The sequence below is a fragment of the Pelophylax lessonae genome, assembly GCF_965119305.1.
Source record: "Pelophylax lessonae genome assembly, chromosome: 2".
Lineage (NCBI taxonomy): Eukaryota > Metazoa > Chordata > Amphibia > Anura > Ranidae > Pelophylax > Pelophylax lessonae.
In genome coordinates this window covers 147,007,718-147,029,242 of record NC_138769.1, presented here as the reverse complement: position 1 = coordinate 147,029,242, position 21,525 = coordinate 147,007,718, and the positions used below count along the sequence as shown (strand labels likewise).

The 21,525-nt window shown below is 45.6% G+C and overlaps 1 protein-coding gene across 1 annotated transcript in view; it reads left to right on the top strand.

The window, feature by feature from the left end:
- NLK (nemo like kinase) overlaps positions 1-21,525 on the top strand; it is a 371,107-nt gene that overhangs the window by 252,698 nt on the left and 96,884 nt on the right. The window contains exon 4 of the mRNA XM_082244542.1: positions 11,310-11,416. Within this exon, the coding sequence (XP_082100668.1) occupies positions 11,310-11,416 (107 nt within the window). The remainder of the gene's footprint in view (positions 1-11,309; positions 11,417-21,525) is intronic.

The following is a 21,525-nucleotide window of genomic DNA, read 5'->3' as shown; positions in this document are numbered from 1 at the left end:
GACAAGCCTTCTCCAGCCTGAAGGGGTTCTCTCACCCGTATCTGGGGTGGGGGGACATCTTTGCTTCTTTCCAGATCCATGGACCTTGCTCATTCAGGGCAAATGGGTCCACAAGTTGATTCGGTTTGGGTACAAGATCAAATTTTGGTCCTTGCCTCCGGCAAGGATCTTTCCTTCCAATTTACGCCTGTCTCATGATCGGCTGCTGGCCCTTTTGCGGGGTAGTGCACAAGAAGTCATTGTGCCAGTTCCAGAGTCAGAACCTTTTCAAGGTTTTTATTCAAATCTGACATTTTTTTGTGGGGTCCCCCTGGTGACTCATGGAGTCTTTGGAGCACATCTCCCCACCTGATTCCCTCTCTGGGGCGGCGGGGCCCTCTGGGTCCCATCCATCCAGCGATGCAGTGACAGCGGTCCTGGAGTCCCTTGTACCCCGGGTGGAGGTGGCTTTTAAACGACGGGCTGGCATAAAGCCCCCTTCGCCTTCCCCTGCCTCATCTGTCTTCTGTCTCCTCAGAGCCTGAATCTAATTTTGCCGCTGCGGACGTGGGTCACCCTGCTGGGTCTTCTACCACGCGCCCTGAATCTTCAGAGAGTGAGGAGGATTCCTCCACTTATGCAACCACACACGAAAAGGCGCTGGTGGACGCACCGATTTTATCAGTGCTTGAGACTTAATGTTGGAGGATGCAGCTGCAACACAAACTGGACTCTCTGGGTCTGATTCTGGACTTTGCCTTAGCCAGAGTGCTCCTTTGGACAAACTCCATAAACTACATGCTGCAATTCATCTCCTGCTGTCCAGCAGATGGTCATCCCTCCGGACTTGCATGCGGGTGCTGGGCCTGATTGTGTCTACCTTCGAGGCGGTTCTGTTTGCACAGTTCCATAGGAGGTCCCCGCAGGGAGGTTCTTTGGCACTTCGGCTGGGCAAATCCTTCCTTCCCTTGTATTGGACAGTGGTCCGGAGGTCCCCGCAGGGAGGTTCTTTGGCACTTCGGCTGGGCAAATCCTTCCTCCCCTTGTATTGGACAGTGGTCACCACAGATGCCAGACTGTCCGGTTGGGGAGGCGTCCTCTGCAAATATTCTGCTCGGGATATGGACTACTGATCAATGTCTTGGAGCAATCGGACTGCCTGGAACATTGAACGGATCGTCTTCAGGGATGTCAAGTGCGTATTCAATCGGATAATGCCATGGCGGGGCTTGTGTTAGTCACCAAGGGCACAGGAAGTGTCCTGGCGGCTCTGGAGGTAGCCGACATTCTAAGGTGGGCAGAAAGGTTCATTACAGCCCTCTTCGCCATACACATTCCCGGGGTAGAAAATTGGCAGGCGGATTACTTCAGTGGGCAGGCGTTAGACCAAGGGGATTGTTCCCCTTATCCGGAGGTGTTTCATCAGTTGTGTACAACACAACAGAAAGGTGCAGAGGTTTGTGGCTTGGTCACAGGATCCTCTGACGGACGCCACAGATGCACTGGGGGCCCCATGGGGTCAATATCGTCTGATTTCAGCCTTCCCTCCTCTCAAGCTTCTGCCAAGACTTTTACGCAGGATCGAGGCAGAATGAATTTCAGTCCTCTTAGTGGCTCTGGACTGGCCTCACTGGGCTTGGTACGCCAATCTGGTGCAGCTGGTTGCCGACATTCCTTGGAAGCTTCCTCTCAGGCAGGATCTGCTGTCCTAAGGACCAGCCTTCCATCCTGCTTTACAGTCGTGAGTCTGTGTTTCCAACGCTGTTAAAAGCTAGGGAACCTACTTCTAGAAAGATATACCGTTATATGTGGAAGACGTACATTGCGTGGTGTCAGTCTCTTAGGGTTCTTCCTCGCTCTTGTTGTGGGGGGGGGGGGGTTAAGCAGAAACTGGCCTTGAGTACTATCGAGGGTCCAGTGTCGGCTCTAGCGGTCTTATTTCAGTGGCCCTTGGTCACATACTCCCTAGTGCGTACTTTTCTTCAGGTAGTTGGGCACTTGACACCTCCTATGCGGTCTCTGTTGCTGCCTTGGGACCTCGATTTGGTGCTCTGTCCTCCAGAAGCCTCTTGTTGAGAACCTTCCCGAGATTCCCCTGCTTACGCTGTCCCTGAAGGTGGCTTTCACCTCTGCACGCAGGGTGTCTGAATTGGCGGCGTTATCCTGTCCACCTTACTGGTGGTTTACAGCGATTAGGTGGTTCTTCGCCCCTGTCCGTCATTCTTTCCTCAGATTCTCTGATTTTTATTTGTATGAAGACATTATGTTGCCTTTCCTGTGTCCCAGGCCAACACATCTGAAGAAATTGCTTTGCATGCCTTGGATGTGGATCGTGCAGTTAGGGTGTACCTGGCAGCTATGAAGTCTTTTATGAAGTCAGACTCACTATTTGTGCTTACTAGGGCTGTCACGACGCGTCGACTACAAAAAATCGTCGACGTGCCTGAAAAGCGTCGACGCGTCTACGCGTGACGTCACACGCCCCCTGGCCGGCCGCCGCGCCGCTTGAAATTCCCCCGCCGGGCTCCGTCCTCACCGATGCCAGAGAAAAGACCGTCCACACCGATGCCGGAGACAAGAGGTGAGCGCTGACCGTCTCCAGCACCCCTGTACTCCGCCACAGCTTCTGCCGCAACGCCACCCCCCCCCCCCCCCGATCACCCAGCTACTTAAGAGATGTCACATGTGCGGCACTACACCGGCTTGTACTGTACTGTGGCGGCTTGTAATGGCCTGTACTAGGTGGGAGGGCTTACTGGGGGTCTGTACTGGGAGGGGGCTTACTAAGTGGTCTGTACAGTACAGACCACTTAGCCCCCCTCCCAGTGCAGACCCCTCAGTAAGCCCTCCCACCTAGTACAGACCCCTTAGTAAGCCCCCCCTCCCAGTGCAGACCCCTCAGTACGCCCTCCCACCTAGTACAGTCTGTACTAGGTGGGAGGGCTTACTGAGGGGTCTGCACTGGAAGGGGGGGCTTACTAAGGGGTCTGTACTAGGTGGGAGGGCTTACTGAGTGGTCTGTACTAGTGTACTGGGAGGGGGGCTTACTAAGTGGTCTGTACAGTACAGACCACTTAGTAAGCCCCCCTTCCAGTACAGACCCCTCAGTAAGCCCTCCCACCTAGTACATACCACTTAGAGGGGGGGGGGGCTTAGTAAGTGGTCTGTACTAGGTGGGAGGGCTTACTGAGGGGTCTGTACTGGGAGGGGGGCTTAGTAAGTGGTCTGTACTGTACAGACCACTTAGTAAGCCCCCCTCCCAGTACACTAGTACAGACCACTTAGTAAGCCCCCCCCCCTCCCAGTGCTGACCCCTCAGTAAGCCCTCCCACCTAGTACAGACTGTAGTAGGTGGGAGGGCGTACTGAGGGGTCTGCACTGGGAGGGGGGGGCTTACTAAGGGGTCTGTACTAGGTGGGAGGGCTTACTGAGGGGTCTGCACTGGGAGGGGGGCTTACTAAGTGGTCTGTACTAGGTGGGAGGGCTTACTGAGGGGTCTGTACTGGGAGGGGGGGGGCTTAGTAAGTGGTCTGTACTAGGTGGGAGGGCTTACTGAGGGGTCTGTACTAGTGTACTGGGAGGGGGGCTTACTAAGTGGTCTGTACAGTACAGACCACTTAGTAAGCCCCCCTTCCAGTACAGACCCCTCAGTAAGCCCTCCCACCTAGTACATATACCACTTAGTAAGCCCCCTCCCAGTACAGACCCCTCAGTAAGCCCTCCCACCTAGTACATACTGTACTAGGTGGGAGGGCTTACTGAGGGGTCTGCACTGGGAGGGGGGGCTTACTAAGTGGTCTGTACTAGGTGGAAGGGCTTACTGAGGGGTCTGCACTGGGAGGTTGGCTTACTAAGTGGTCTGTATTAGGTGGGAGGGCTTACTGTGGGGTCTGTACTGGGAGTCGGCTTACTGAGGGGTCTGTATTAATTACAGGATTAATTAGCTAATCAAAAAAACACTCAATTAAGCAAAAAAAATAAAATAAAAATAATCGTTAGATTAGTCGACTAATCGTAAAAATAATCGATAGATTGATAGTCGACAGACAAATTAATCGTTAGTTGCAGCCCTAGTGCATACGGATGGGCCTCGGAAAGGGTTGTCCGTTTCCCCTGCGACCTTTTCCAGATGGATCAGACAGACGGTGGTTTAGGGCTATTCCATCCATGGTCGGATTCCTCCTTTCCCTGTTGAGGTGCATTCTATTCGGACGCTGAGTGCCTCCTGGGCTTTCCTTCATAAGGCGTCAGTTGCGCAGGTTTGCAAGGCGGCCTCCTGGTCGTTGGTACACACTTTCACAAAGTTCTATAAAGTGGATGTGTTGGCATCTGCGAATGCTTTCTTTGGCCACAAGGTTTTTCTAGGCTGCTGTTTAGAGGATCTGGTCCTCTTTGAGGATGTATTGTTTTTTCAGGTTAGCTCCAGTTTGGGTTGAGCTCCTGTTTTACCTGGTATAGTTAGTCTTGGGAATGTATTTTTTCGCTGTTCCCATCCCTCATGTTTAATACTGCTCCGGGACATCCCAATGGTTAGAAAGATCAGGAGCTGTGTCCGTCAATGAACGAAAGAGAAAATGGGATTTTTGACTTACCGTAAAATCCGTTGGCTGAAATTCAGCTGGAATTGCACCTGCCTGTAAACCGCCTGATTTGTGACATGCCCACCCGGTGGAACTCGACTTTGGCAATGCTTCAGAAGCTGCCCGCAGAAGAGGGCCGTCAACAAGTACCTGTGAGAGTATGGCACAATGACAGCCTTTTTGATGGCGGTTTATAAATGATACGTGCACTGTACTGTCACCGTTTGAGGAGACCACAAGGGTGGTGAGCCGTGACAATGCATGTATCAGTGACACAATCCCTGTTGTGTTCCTGCTGGAGCAGACTCTGGGTGGCATTATGGACAGGGCATTTAAGAGAAAACAGCGGGAGAAAGAGGAGGACTTCCTTTCCTCTCATGGCCCGCTTTATGCAGACACCATTCTTCCTACGCCACAGAACGCCCAAGAGGAGAGGGAGGAGGAGGTTTCTGGCAGTCTTGGAGGCATTGAAGCGGAGGAAGACATACGTCAAACCTCAACAGATGGTTTTCCATCCCCAGGACCCTTGGAAGTAGTATGTGGCTGGGAGGAGGCATTTCCAGATACTGTAATTCTCAGTGCCCCCGGGGAGTCTGCTTTTCATGTCCCTGCAGACTTGCGGTGCATGGGTTCCCTCAGGCTTTAAGGAGAAGGATCATTATTGGTTGGCAACCCTCCTTGACCACCATTACAAGGGGAAAGTCTCAGAACTCACCTCACCCACAGAGGGTGCAGAAGATGAAAGCTCTTGAGAACACTTTAAAGAGGAGTTTATCTAATGCTTCTCCCAACTCTGGTCAGTTAGTGTTGTGGAAAACGTAGTTTCCAGGCTTCTGTTGGTTAAGAGAGGAGCGGTGGAGAAGACGGCCGTCTAAGTGATGCATTTCACAATTTATTTTGATCCTCGCTGCCCAGGGCTTTGGCTTCCACATCCCATCGGCAACGTCTGCATCATATGGTGGACGATTATCTATGAACGAAAACAGACATGGAGAGCTTTCCATTTGACGATCCACTGGGTCATGAGAATAAACCACTGGCCAGAACTTGCCCAGTATGCAATTGAGCTGCTGGGCTGCCCGGCATCGAGCTGCTCTGCATCCAGCGTGCTTTCCGAACGGGCATTTGGTGGTTCCGGAGGTTTTGTTACTGATAGATAATAGAACGCATCTGTCCACAGACTCTGTAGATCGTCTGACATTTATCAAAGTCCTGGTTTACCAGCAGTTATGATGCCAATGTGTTTTTGGGATGTGGAATCTCTGCAAGACTTCTAGGCTGCCTAGTGTTGTGGGTGTTGATTTAATCTGAAATAAGCGTTTTTTTTTTTTTTTGGTATAGGTTTCATGGGCACGATTAACACCCAAAGACCCATTTTTCTGCACCAGTTTGACAGGTGCATATCATTTCAGTTTTTGACAGCAAGGCAAATTCTTGCTTTCATCAAGAGTACCTCTATAGGGTTACGGTGTAAAGGCGCCACAGACACCCAAAGACCAATTTTTCCGCACCTGTTACTTCTTTCCAAAGTCTGCGGAAGAGACACCAGAATTGATCAAAAAAATCTCTAATCTTGTTCCCAGTGTGACCTCACATTGCCTCATCATACAGACTAGCTCCAAACCGTTGTTTACAAAATAAAGAAGGCTTGCAGGGAAAATGTCATTTTTTTTTCTTCACTTTATAAATGCAATTATTTCTCCAGCAGCTTCTATACACAGAACAGATGTGCCACTTTGCAGGTAGACTAGGGGACCCCCGAGGCACTATATTGAAAGGAATTTTTCATTTTTATTTTTTCTCATTTTGATGCTTTCACTTTAACCACTTGCCGCCCACCCACCCACCGTCAAATTGTGGAGCGGTGCGGCTCTCTTTCTGGAACGCCGTCATATGACGGCGTACCAGAACAGCCTCTCTGGCGCACCCGCGGAGGCACACAGTGCGGCGATCGTGGTTGCACCGTGTTGGTTCCAAACTTTCGCAATGTTCGAAACTTCTGGTGCGAACCGAACAGGGGGTCGTTTGGCCCATCCCTACTCTTCAGTGATAACAGAAATATATTATATATTTTTTTATAGAAATAGTAATCTAACCAAGAGCTAATCTCCTGCAGATTATTTCCATAAATGAAAAGCTGCTTTTTTGTCAGCTATTGTCCTTTATTTCCTAATTCACCATTAAGATTCTTACAACTAATAGTCATGAAAGTTAGAATTAAGTGCTAAGCTAGAGGCTTAGACATTTGAGGTCAGCATGCCACTTAGTGTTCAAAAACCAGTTACGACTTAAATTACCACACCACTGGGGATGCCCAAAAAATGTCAAAAATTGTGGTCTGTTCTCTGGTAATCTGGACACATCCTCTACAGTATGCCCCGGTTCACACTATAGCGATGACAGACATCACATGTGATTCAGTGCGCACTGCTCTAAAAATCGCATGCGATGTCTGTGCGAATTTGCATTGGATTCAGACAGAACATGCACAGGACCATTTTTTAGGTCCACAGCAGAATCGGATCGCATGTTGGTTCACACCAATGCGATCCGATTCATGTCCAAACTGTCAGTTCGCACTGTGATATGCAAACTGATCTGGGGGTGTCGTTAACTTTGTATTGGCACCCCCAGCGATTCGCATATGGCAGTGTGAACTGCCTGCGATTTGAATGCGATGTGGGAACCCGCAGTGGATTCGCAGGGTTCCCGCATCGCATATATGTGAACCGAGTCTTAAAGCTTTACTGTGATTTTATTATACGAATTCTGAGAATACATCATTTGTTGAGAATACTCATGGAACTTTGTCTTTTATGCATGTTGTACATTATACATTTTAGCTGTAAAGTGGTTGCTGGAGCCTTTAGGCCTCATGCACACTAGACGTTTTTACCGCTGCTGTTTATAGCTTCAGGTGTTTTTTTTTCTGCAGCCAGTAAACTTCCCAGCATGTCCTTGCAAACACTTAGGGCTCTTTCACACGGGCGGTCCGATCAGATCCGCCTGTCAGTTTTTTAGGCGGATCTGATCGGATGCCCCATTCAGCCCTATGGAGCAGCGGATGTCAGCGGTGACATGTCTGCTGACACCCGCTGCCATCCGCATCCGATCCTGTCCGTGAAATCCGGACGGATGGAAACCCTATTTTCCATCCGTCCTGGGGATTGGATCGGATGGGATCGGATGAGAGTGGACAGGCGGTCCGCTCTCATCCGATTCCCCATAGAGAGCAGCGGGGGCTGACACCTCCCTCTCCGCACTGCAAGCGGAGACGGAGCTGTCATCCGTCGGCTCAGCGGGGATCGCGGAACGATCCCCACTGAGCAGCACGGATCCGCCTGCGGAGGCGGACCGTGTGAAAGAGCCCTTAGGCTGTTATCAACATTTTTTTGACAGGTGTGTTTTCTGGCTGGGGAAAAACCCCAGAACTAGTGGGTTTTAAGTGGAATTTTTCTAGGTGTAAAATTGTGGTTATTCGACGTTTATCAGAGTTTTTGAGCCATACGTTTTTGTGGGAGCTAAAAAAAAAAAAAAAGAAGCTAAAAACGCTGCCACAAAACTTCTATTACAGCTACAGCTTTCTACAACGAACGCTACTGGTGCTTTTATAACGTCCTTAAGGCCTTAATGGTACACTGATTACTATATTGGGCTTTGTGGTCTTTGTATGGAATGCATTGCAGGTTTTCTTTTTGTGTATAAAAAAAAAGTCCAAAAAATTCCACTTGATTAGAAATGAGAAAAAAAAAATCCTAGGTGTTGCTACTTTCACCCATGTTTAGTTAAGTGAATGATATCCAAAGTCAGTGCTTCAAGCGGTATTAAAGCAAAAATGTGTTATATTGCAGCTTACCAATCATTAGGTTTGGTGGATGCATTAGTTTTCTTTTTTGTTTTCTTTTCCTCATTGTTTTCGCCTGGTGATCTGGCCAGTAACACATCCTCTGCTTTAAGGTGCCTACATTCCTGATGGAGTAGCTACAGACACCTTTGCACAGCAGCATTTTTAATCTGGGGGGAGGGGAATGTTAAATGGACTAGCAGATTCAGAAACGGTAACACGAAAGCGAAACATAAAGATTGTAAGCACCTCTGTCACTGTTAAGTGGTCTCCATCTTCTAATTACTTTGTCTGGACAGCTTGTTCTATTGAAAAATATCAGGCTTACTGGTGGGATCGTGGGTTGAAAGAAAAAAGTAAAGATGATTTAGAGAGCCATGTCATCTGCTGGTGTTGGTCCAGTGTGATCTATTAAGTCCAAAATCAGCGCAGCTCTCTACCAGGAAATTCCACAGCACTTCATGCTTCCCTCAGCTGACCAGCTTTCTGGAGATGCTGATTTCATTTTCCAGCAGGACTTGGCACCTCAGCACACTGCCAAAAGTACCAATACCTGGTTTTAATGATCGTGATATTACTGTGCTTGAATGGCCAGCAAATTCGCCTGACTTAAACCCCATAGAGAATCTGTGGGGTATTGTCAAGAGGAAGATGAGACACCAGACCCAACAATCCAGATGAGCTGAAGGCCACTATCAAAGCAACCTGGGCTTTCATAACACCTCAGCAGTGCCGCAGGCTGATCGCCTCCATACCATGCCGCATTGATGCAGTGATTAATGCAAAAGGAGCCCCAATCAAGTATTAAGTGCATGCTACATTGTACATGGACATACTTTTAGACCCCGTTCACACTGGGGCGAGCCGACTTTGCCGAGCGACCTGTGAAGTCGCGGTGCGCAGCTCGCACCGCGACCTCGGAGCGGCCGGCACGGACTTCATGTAATTGAAGTCAATGCAGGTCGCTCCAAATCGCCCCAAAGAAGCTCTGGAACCTTTTTCTAAGCCGGAGCGACTTGTGTCGCTCCTATTAGAACGGGTCCACAGCTTCTCTATGGCAGGCGACCTGTCAGGCGACCAGGTCGCCTGACAGGTCGCCCCAGTGTTAACCGGCTCTTAGTAAACCAACATTTCTGTATTAAAAATATTTTTTTTGTTTTTTAGTCTTATGTAATCTAATTTTCTGAGATATTTTATTTTGGATTTTCACCAATTACTGAAATGTTTTTTTTTAGCTTATATTTGTGTTCTTCAATAATCAAGAAAATCCCATCCAAGGATAATAATCATTCAATAACCCTTTATTTTACCCCCCCCCCTTCCCATGTCCCAGCTAAAGTAGTTATATTACCTATTCAAACATCTCGGGCTTCAGTCCGGTAGTTTCTAACCATGCTTTTCAAATCTTTTTATACCTCCCTTTGTATAAGCTAGCTTTTCTCCTATAATTATATTTTTAACCATTCTCAACCAATCTGTTATTGTTGGTCTAGGCTTTATCCATTTCCCTGTAATTGCTTTTCTAGGTTGGTACAAACATCTTAAGACTGCTAGTCGCTTAGCTCCATAACCTACTCCCTTCTCCATATACCCCAATACACAAAGTACCGGATCCGGTCGTAAATTTATTTCAGAAACTAAGTTTATTTTATCAAGTACCTCCTCCCAATATCTGCGCAACTTGGGGAACCTCCAAAGCATATGCAGCAAATACCCAACTGCGGCACCACACCTAGGACAAGATGCATGCAGCCGTCCCCCAAAAGAGATCAATCATTTTGGTGTATAGTATGCTCTATGAACTATGTAAAACTATGTATCTATTGCGGTTACTATTCCATCCCACTGTACATCTGTCAGTTTCCCCACATCCTCCTCCCATTTTTCTCTACTAGGCAACTGACAGTCTTTTTCCAGTCCTTTTACATGTATATTTTGGTATAGCTTTGAAATTAAGGATATAGCCTCTATCAGATTTTTCAATACCAGGATTTTACTCCATTTTAATCCTCCTTTCTTCAATTGTGTGGTCAACGAATGTCTCAATTGTAAATACATGTAAAACTACTTTTTAAGAGCTCAAATTTCTCTTTCTGTTCCTGGAATGTCCTCCAAGTCCCTGCTTTATATATTTGAGATAGTCTTAATACTCCTTTCCATTTCCAATTACGGATATTCTCCAATCCCATGAACTCAGTTAACCCTCCATTATCCCAAATAGGTGTATACTCTGTAAGTCCTTTTTTTATTTATTCTTTTTTTTATTGGTCTTATGTAATCGAACTTTCTGAGATACTGAATTTTGGGTTTTCAATAGCTGTAAGCCATAATCATCAAAAAAGAAATGTTTGCAATGTATCACTGTGTGTAATGGAGTCTCACTTTTTGAATTTAATTACTGAAATTAACTTTTTGATGATATTCTAATTTTATGAGATGCACCTGTATATAGATATTTGCACGCTCACATGTGGGTTTGAGCTTTGGGATGAACACCCTAATGCAAAAGGCTCCGCACACCTATGGCAGCCACTACTTGTAAGAATGTTTTAATTGAGCATGCTAGCAGGTTGTGCCATTTAACTTGGTATTCTTCCACTGCACTGGATGCTTGAAAGTACTTCAGTCTCATTTGGAAGTCCTCAGTTTTAGTAACTGAACTTTGACAAATCTATTTCAGTACATTTACACAGCACAAAGTAACAATGATCCAGGCTTGCTTGAAGATTTTTAGGACTGAAATGTATAAACCGTTCCCTTGCTCTTGCATATTAGTACATTTTGGTTTCACTAAGTTCCTCTTGTAAGGCTGTAAACTGGTTTGATTAATGTTTTATATCTGTCGTCCTTGTCAGAGTAAATCAGTTTACGTCATTGTCCTGGTTTCACCTTAACTGAACTCTCAGATATGTTGTCACGGAGTTAATGCAGAGTGACCTCCATAAGATCATCGTCTCTCCTCAGCCTCTCAGTTCAGACCATGTCAAAGTTTTTTTGTATCAGATTTTAAGAGGTAAGTTTATATGTATCTCATAGATTTATTTCATATAACATGCTACTGTTGGAAAAAAATCTCAAAGGGCGCTTGCAGATTAAATGCTGTAATGTAGGCATTGATCTTTTTTTTCCCGCCCTTTTGAACAAAGTAGTGAAGGCATAGAACCAGGGTCATGTTTTCTTTGCCGTCTGGATCCCCATCCGGGGGATTTGCTTTCACTTGTTGACATAACATGATTACAAATCTCTCCAGTTGGAACAAAGACTGCAACTTAACTTTATTTTCAGTAAAATAGAAATAAAAATGCTAGGTCTATCAGGTTATTACTGCCTTTGTCTTCAGGATGGTGGTTTATAGCTTCCCTAATTTCTTGCCCTGTTGTCAGAGGGACAGGAGTAAAGTGAAATCTCCCCATTGGGGAGTAAAATTTTACAAAAGAATTTCCTTTTTCAAAGTTTATCCCAAACTAAGGACACAAGAATTTTTTAGACTTTCAGGCCACCTCTCGGAGAAACTCTAGCAACAAAAACGTATCCCATCATGCTTTAGCTTTTTTCTAGTGTCCTTAGGATAGTGGACATGTTTTCCTTAGCTCTGCTTTCTCTCTTCGTTTGGCAGATTTTTCAGTTATCAACAGCTGCTGGTAGATTTATGCCAGATATGTTAAATCTTGGAAGTCTCTCTGGTCATCCACCAAACACAGGTTTTCTCATTTTATACTGGTGGTCCGTCTGTGACTGCCTTGATCTTAAGGAGCATTCTCCTGTAGTTTAGAGCAACTGATCAATTCAGAATTCACAAAGAAATCCTGGAAAGTTCCCCAGTAAGTCAACTAGTGCAAATTCCCAGTTCATGATCTATGCTGGTGTTCCCTCTGCAGAGGTGACTTCTACTGGTGTTCCATCTGCAGAGTTGACTTCTACTGGTGTTCTACTTCACAGAAAACTCCACTTTCTCTTGCGTCCTCCGACAGTCGCCGTCGCCGCCTCCAAGTCATCACTATTGGGTATTGACTTCCGCTCCGCAGGAGTAGCTAGGCATAAGACTTAGTCAAAAAGAACAAAGGCATTTGCATATACACACCCATGGGGGCTGTCCCACTAGGTCAATACCCCCCTGCAGTGACCACTCCCAACTCAGTTTCTTTCTGCCTAGCGTCAGGAGTAGTTAGGCTTCCCTGTGCTGGGGCTACAGTCTCAGCCTATCTAATCTTTTTTTTTTTTCTTTGATTTTCTTTAAAAATGTCAGTTTTTTCTTACTTTAATAGCGGTTTATTTTGTCAGCTTAGTTTTAGTCGACTCTTCGGAAGAAGATGGATTCATGCGGTGCTGGGATTCGGACTGACAGAGAGTCAGATGGACCCCCAGCCCGCCATCGAGCGTTCAGCCGTGGTTCGTCCTGGCATTATGAACGACCCCTCCCTGCTCGCAGCAGGGATGCAGCCATGAGGTGGCTACCTCACTGGACACATCTGCGATGCTGCAGTGTAATGTCCCTGGCTAACGGCATTCCCTGTCAGATGAGGACAGCGGCTTTCCGTTCTGAGAGGCTGCCCACGCCGTCTGGTACAGGTAAGTACTTCTGTGTGGGACCTCTGTCTGGGGTGGCAGTCCTGTGTTGCTGTGTGTTCCCCATGTCTGTGCCTGTGTGGCTCCCTGATGCGATCCCTGCGGGTATTGCTTGTACCCGCAGAAGGAAATAGTTCGATCAGGGTACAAGATTGAATTCCTATCCCGGCCAGGGAACAGATTTTTTGCCATAAAATCTTCATTTGCCTCCTGGGCGTCTGCAGGACCTGCACCAAGCGGTGCAGGACCTTCTTGCTCAGGGGGTGATTGTCCCGGTACCTCATCAGGACAGGTTTCGAGGATTTTATTCAAATCTGTTTACTGTGCCCAGGAAGGAGGGCAAAGTACGTCCTATTCTGGACCTGAAAGCGCTGAACCACTTAGTGCGCGTTCGGAAGTTCCGTATGGAGTCTCTCCGCTCGGTGGTGGCCTCCCTGAGTCCAGGGGAATTCCTGGCCTCGATAGATCTGAAGGATGCGTATCTGCACATCCCCATTTTCGAGGGTCACCAGAGGTATCTTCGGTTTGCTATCACAGAGGACCACTATCAGTTTGTGGCGTTACCTTTCGGTCTCGCTTCGGCTCCAAGGGTTTTTACCAAGGGGCTGGCGCCGGTTCTGGGCCTGTTGAGGGCACAGGGCATTGCGGTCTTGGGGTACCTAGACGATCTTCTTCTGAGATCGAGTGTCAGCCAGGAATTACTGCGCGATCTGTCCACCACGGTGCAGACGCTACAGGAGTTCGGATGGACAATCAAAGTTCAGAAATCAACGTTGTCTCCATCGGTTCGCCTTCCCTATCTGGGAATGATTCTGGACTCTGCTCAGGCGAAGGTGTTCTTGCCGGAGGACAAGCTCCGGACCTTACAGGACAAGATCAGGTCCCCCAGGGACAATCCGTCCTCGTCACTCAGGACCTGTATGCGGGGCCTGGGGTTGATGGTTTTGGCCTTCGAGGCGATACCCTTTGCTCAGTTTCACACGCGGGCTCTCCAGGCGGAGATCCTGGCCAGGTGGGACAGACTTCCTCAGTCCCTGGATCTAAGTGTCTCATGGAGTCATCAGACCAGATTGGCTCTTCTGTGGTGGCTCCAGTCCCCGGTGGTGTCGGAGGGCAAGTCCTTCCGTCCGTTGTTGTGGACGGTGATTACCACGGATGCCAGCCTGTCGTGCTGGGGTGGAGTCCTGGGCAACCTGTCTGCCCAGGGCACTTGGTCGGAGGAGGAGTCCTCCCTCCCGAAGCTGTGGAAGAAGCTGTGTGGGCACGCAGCGTAACGCGTAGGACGCCAAACCGGAAGTGACGTAGCGGCAACACAAGTGTTATGCATTTGGAAAGACGGAGTAAAATGTGAGTCTGTCATTTAAGTCTACTTTAATAAAATTACCAAACGGTACTTTACTATTGTGGCCCCATTTATTTTGGAGATACAACGGCTCCACACATAGCCCTTGGAATATCGATCGATAAAGGAAAAGTGTGGGTATCAGTAGCCGGATCCATAAACCATAGAGAAGGAGGAAATACTACACATGAGCAAAACAATACAAGGCTGTTTGTAAAGGCAATTGAGGTGAGCGCTTAGGACACCTAGTGGCCACTGCATGGAAGAGCACCTGCATGAGTTTTGGGAAAGAAGAGTCGTTTGAACACACACAGCTTTATTTATTTATTTATTTCAACTTAATTTAAGGACACTTTGGCACTTTACCACTTTTGAATGATATATTTATTGTAGGCTCAAAAGCACATAATTGTATCACTGGCACTCTATTTAATAACCTTTATAATAATTTTTAAGGATTGTTTGAAGCACTAATTTTTACATCACTCATAAGAAATATTTTATATTTGAGAGATATTAATTAATTTTTTATTAATATTTATGCACTGGAGAAAATTTATATAATTTTAAGCACAAGGGATTTATATTATTAATATTTGAAAGCACTGAAAGCAAATGCATTTATATGAATAGTATGCACTAAGCACCTTTAAAGCGCGGTACTCCCCCCCCCCCCCCCCCCCCCCCTGCTATAAACATCCTGCTTTACAGTCGCTGGCTTTAACAGCCTGGCTGTTGAGACCCAGTTCCTAAGTTATAGGGGTCTCTCCCCTACCCTTGTCAAGGCTAGGAAAACCCCTTCTGGTAAGATCTATTACCGTACCTGGAAGGCTTATTTCGCCTGGTGTGAGTCCAGGGGGTTCTCCCCTCGCTCGTACTCTGTGTCGAGAGTGTTGGCCTACCTCCAGTCTGGGGTGGACCAGCGCCTGCCGCTGGCCACAATCAAGGGCCAGGTGTCCGCATTGGCTATTCTTTTCCAACGCCCTGTGACGTCTCATTCCCTGGTTCGCACCTTCATTCAAGGTGTGCGACATTTGGCTCCTCCCAGGAAGGAGCCCTTACCTCCATGGGACTTGAACTTGGTTCTGTCCGTGTTACAGCATGCTCCCTTTGAAAACATACGGAAGATATCGTTGCCTCTGCTGTCTAAGAAGGTTGCCTTTTTGGTGGCGATCAGTTCGGCTCGCGTGTCGGAACTGGCGGCGTTGTCTTGCCGTTCCCCGTACTTGGGGATTCACGAGGATAGGGTGGTCTTGCGTCCGCCCCCCTCCTTTCTTCCGAAGGTGATCTCGGAGTTCCACCTTAATGAGGACATTGTCCTGCCTTCGCTTTGTACGAAGCCTAAGCGTCCTAAGGAGGTTGCTCTGCATTCCTTGGATGATGTCAGGGCGATCAGGGTTTACCTGTCTACGGAATCCTTTTGGAAGACGGATTCCCTCTTTGTCCTTCCTGAGGGACCTCGGAAGGGCATGGCTGCGTCTGCAGCGACTATTGCCAAATGGATCAGACAGACCATTGAACAGGCTTATGCCTTGAAGGAACGGGTTCCGCCCTTCCCTGTTAAGGCGCACTCTACCAGATCTGTGAGTGCGTCCTGGGCCTATTGGCATCGTGCCTTGGTGGCCCAGGTGTGCAAGGCTGCGACTTGGTCGTCGGTGCACACTTTTTCAAAATTCTACAAGGTAGATGTCCTGGCATCAGCTGATGCCTCCTTTGGCTGCAAAGTTCTCAGTGCGGCAGTGCCATAAAGGACCCTTGTTTTTTTATGGGTCCCTGGCTGTTGGTATTTACTTTCCTGGGCTGTTGCTCCTGTTGAGCATTGTTTTTTTCTGTTGCCCAGAAGGTTCCTCTACTGTGCGTGTAAGGTTCCTTTCTCTGATGTGGGTACTGCGTTGCCTTTTCTACGGTTGCATCTCCCACCCCTCATATCTACACTCACAATAGTGATGACTTAGAGGCGGTGGCGACTGTCGGAGGACGTAAGAAAACTGAATTTTTGTAAAATCTTACCTGTAAAATTCCTTTCTCTGAGTCCTCCGACAGTCGCCGCCCCCGCCCCTCTTTTGGGGTTGTTTTCTTATTACCTACTGCTATGCTACCAAACTGAGTTGGGAGTGGTCACTGCAGGGGGGTATTGACCTAGTGGGACAGCCCCCATGGGTGTGTATATGCAAATGCCTTTGTTCTTTTTGACTAAGTCTTATGCCTAGCTACTCCTGCGGAGCGGAAGTCAATACCCAATAGTGGTGACTTGGAGGCGGTGGCGACTGTCGGACTCAGAGAAAGGAATTTTACAGGTAAGATTTTACAAAAATTCCGTTATTCAGTTCAGGCCAATATGTCTGGGAAGTCCTTATGGAGTTGTTGGTCCATTTCCTTTCCTTGTCTCTTCAGCTTGGGGAAATATTCCTCTTTATTTTCTGCTATGAACTTACTACAGAAGTATTGGTTTCATTTTTCCCCACTTTCTCCCTTCCTTTTAGCTACACTTGATGCTGCTGTAAGAGTAAAGAGCACCGTAAACCTGTCAATCTCAAAGGGGGACAAAAGCTGTTTGACCCTACATAGTATGCAAGGTCATTGTGTCCAGGTAATAGTAAAACTTGTGGTGGTCACAATGATTACAAGAGCACAGGGGTGTTTCACACACAAACGAGATTGCTTTTTGCTCTGCCAAACCAATCCTTCAATTTTTGCGAGCATGTTGAAGTCACAAGGACCTGTCTTCGGCACTTCCTCGTTTTTTGATATTTTATCTCTCATCTGCTGCTGCTTACAGAAAAATTAATCCCTTTTTTTTTTTTTTTGGTCATCCCTGAAGGACCCATAGGGGTGCCCCAGCTTTTTGTTCCACAATTTTAGGTAGCTCATGCAGACCCGTTATCCAAACTTGTGGTCTAAAGATCAGGTTCCACCCTTTCCTGTCAAGGTGCACACTGCCAAATCTGACTGCTTCATTATCTTTTTTTGCTATCAAGCACATTTTTCCAGATTTTCAAGGCTACCACCTGGTCATAAGTCTACAAGGTAAATATGTAGGCCTCATCTTATGCCACCTTAAGGCGTTCTGTCCTGCAGAAGGCTCTTGAGCTGCGGGTGGTCTCTAATTTTCAAGTTTTTTTTTTTTTTTTCTCGTCACTGTTGGCCTTTGTTGCTATGTTGCCCAAGCCTATGTTTCTTTAGAACAAGAAATATCATTTTTTGCATTCGTTGTAAAATCTTTTTCTTGTAGTCCATTGATGGGGGCAGGTCGCTCCATCTGTGTTTATTTTCAAGCTCTTTGTACTGATTTGCTACAAAACTGAAACATAATGGTTGTGTACAGGATTATCCTGTCCTGGCTAACTTTTTTTTTTTTTTATTGGGGTGTGTGTCCATTTTCCTCATTAAGGCAACATGCATGCTCTGCAAAAACCAGATCAGGTGCAGTTTTTGCTGTGATTAAGTACAATTGCAGCCCATTTAAAATAAATGTGACCTTAAGGCCCCTTTCACACATGCTGTCCGTTTTTCATCCATCCGTTGACGGACGAAAAATGGACATCACTGCAACGCTAGGGAAAAACGGATGTAAATGGATGATCATTAATTTACATCAGTTTACATCCGTATTCGTCATCATTTTTTTTTTTTTTTTAAACTGATCAAAGCTCTATTTCCCTTCCGTTAAAAAAAAAAAAAAACGTATCGGACAAAAATGGATATGTAAACTGACAAACGGTCAGTTTTTCATTTGTTTTTGCATTGGTAGTGGATGTAAAAAAACTGATGAAAATTATGACCGCTGATGAGTACATCCATTTTGACGTGACTGAACTGATGAAATGAACGGTCTGTATGTGTGAAAGAGGCCTTACACAGCATGCAGAGGTTAGGCCTGTTTCACACGGACTTCAGCTTGTATATATAAGCAGTTTGAACAGCAAGCTTTGACAAAGCATTTGCAGAGCTTTCAGCAAGCTTTGAAGGTTTTAAAGTACCAATTAGCTCCATTTTGTAAGTGTTGAACTCATATCCTAATAGGAGTGCGGATTGCCACTTTAAGCTTCTTGGAGCCTGTTAAAGCCTGCTAGCAGCTTGCTTAACCACTTAAGCCCCGGAAGATTTTACCTCCATTCCGACCAGGGGGTATTTTGCGATTCGGCACTGCGTGAATTTAACGGACAATTGCGCGGTCGTGCGACGCTGTACCTAAACAAATTTGGTGTCCTTTTTTTCCCACAAACAGAGCTTTCTTTTGGTGGTATTTGATCACCTGTGCGATTTTTTTGATCACGCGCTATAAACAAAAAAAGCGTCAATTTTGCAAAAATAGCAATATTTTTCACATTTTGTTATATGAAATTCCCCCCCCAAAAAAATGTAAAAATCAAAATTTTTTTTTACATTTTCGGCCAATTTGTTTTATGCTACCTATGTTTGGTAAAAAAAATCGCAAAAAGCGTATTTTGATTGGTTTGCGCAAAAGTTATCGCGTTTACTAACAAAGGGAAAGATTTTTGTCATTTTTGTTGTTTTTTTTTTAACGCGTAATGGCGGCGATCTGCGATTTTTTTTTTTTTTTTTTTTTTTTTTTTTTTTTTGCGGTACTGCGACATTGGGGCGGACAGATCGGACCCTTGACTGACATTTTTGACACTTTTGGGGTTACCAGTGACATTTCTACAGTAATCAGTGCTATACATATGCACTGTTACTGTAAAAATACACTGGTAGTGAAGGGGTTAACTTTATTTGGGAGGGAGGGACTGTGTGTGTCCCTAGGGGTGTGCTTTCTACTGTGATTGGCTGTGGCTTGAGCTATAAGGACACTGATTAACGGATCTACATAGTAGATCCGTGTGATCAGTGTTTTTACACCGAGGAGAATGACAGGTGGCTTGTTTACACAAGCCGCCTGACTTTCTCCCTCTCCCCCGCTGATCGCCGAGTGACCGGCGGACATCGGGTCCGCCGGTCACACGTGCGGGGGGGTCCGTGACCACGCGGGAGCGCGCCTCCGGGGGCGCGCGCTCGCTCCCTAGACCCTCACAAGCTAGTGACGTAGCCCTACGTCACTTTGCCTGTGAGGGGCTGACTGCCGACGTAGATCGGCGTTAGGCAGTCGGCAAGTGGTTAAAATGTCAATCAGCACTCCCATTAGGATCTGTGTTTTACATTTACAGACTGGAGCTGAATGGTACTTTAAAAGCTTTAACTAAGCTTACAAAGAGAAAAAAGTAGGATGTCCTATAAAATCATCATCTTCGAATTGTTAAGGATTATAATGCTAGACCATATCACAAAAAACCCAGGAAAGCCTTTTGACGCATTTCACTCCTCCAGGGTGCCTAACCAATGACAACAAAGCTTGCATTAAGCTCTGCAAATGTGTTGCACAGCTTGCTGTTCACACTGCTCTTTTACAAGCTGAAGCCTGTTAAAACAAGCCTTAAAGCCGCCTTTATCTGCTAACCTTGAGTCAGTTTTATAGAAACGTGGAGGAGCTTAGTTTTAAACTCGTAACTTAAGTTTTCAAGCTTTTCCCAACTGCTTGATTTGCCTATAAAGCATACTAGAGTGCTTTTCTATTTGAATGGACCAACCTCAATACCACTTTTTCAACAGTGTTTCAAATAATCCTGGTCCCAAAAATATAAGGGTGTAGCAAAAAGGCTTCAGGGGACATAACTACTGTTCCCTGTTGTAATCCTTTTACTAACTTCTATTATTGGTCAGAGTTTTATGTTTTACAAATGTCCTTTTTAAAATTCAGATTAAAAAGTTTGTCCGCTAACATTGAAAAGAAAATTTAGTATTCCTTAGAATATTTTCCCAGCTGAATAGTCACATCTAGCTTGGTGATCATCTCATTATTTTGCCTTTGAGCTGTCTCACTTTTTGTACATGAAAGGATTTGCAGGTTCTTTCATTTTCGCCTCAAATATTATAAGTGCTGACTGCAAATCAAATGTTTCAGAACTTTTTGGATTCAGTTGTAAAATGAAATGCCACTGTTAAAAAATAAATAATAATAATAAAAAAATTCCATTGGCAGATTACCATAAAAGAGCACTTTTGCCTCCAGTCAGTGATACTTGTTGCCTAACATAGTGCTTCATTCTTTTCTTTGAGTGCAGATCATCCCCAGGAATACTGTCCATTTAGAGAATACTAGGGATAGATTAACTTTTTTTATTTTTTTTATTATTATTATTATTATATACATTTTAGCAGTAAGCATGGAATATGCTGAATAAATATGTAGCTTTAAGTTTTGTATTATATTGGCCAAGTTTAACAATATGTAGCTCACTATGATCATACCGCTGATTTAACACCTTCCCGCCCAGCCTATAGTTAAATGACAGTGGGCATGGGCACTGTTGTTCAGGGAGGACGTCAAATGATGTCCCAGAACGCGCCTCACAGGGCTGCACAGTGGCTTGATCTGTCACCAGGTTGGTCCACCGGACACAGTCAATGACTGATCATGGTACTGCTGCCAGTACCTTGTGATCATATGACAGTTGTAAACAATAGATGGCTTTCTTTCATGCGATCCTTTCATAATACTGTTGCTAGCTGTGATTGGTCAAAGTGATCACATGGGCCAATCACAGACCATCTGTACCATGTGATTAGCTTTGACCAATCACAGCTAATCACAACAAAAGACACTGAATAAATCAGGTTCATTCAGTAAAAATGATTGTTTATACCAATGAAATTCACTGGTATAAGCAATCCTAATATGTAAAAAATAAATAAATTCCTGATCACTTTCCCAGAGTAGTAGTAGTGTGTTACTATGGTAACACTTTATTGCTCTTATCAGGGTATGCTAGAAAAAAGAAAAATCCTAAAGCAATAAAAAAGATTTTTTTTTTTTTTTTTTTTTTTTTTTTACATACTGTCACTAGTCAGTGTCCCTGATCACCGCCACACCCATTACATGAGAACACTTTACTGCGTTTTTCAGGCCTCAAGAATTTAGGCCATCAGTACATCAGGAGTGATACATTTTCAGATATATTTACCATCGTTTGTAAACTCTAGAACTTTCCTACAGACTAATGTACACCTATTTGGTTATTTTCACCAAAGAAATGTAGCAGAATACATTTTGACCTAAAGATATGAAGAAAGAATTTTTATTTGCAAAATTTTATGACAAAATAGTTTTTCTTTTCCCAAAATGTTTAATCCTCTTCAGTTTAGCAAAAAAAAAAAAA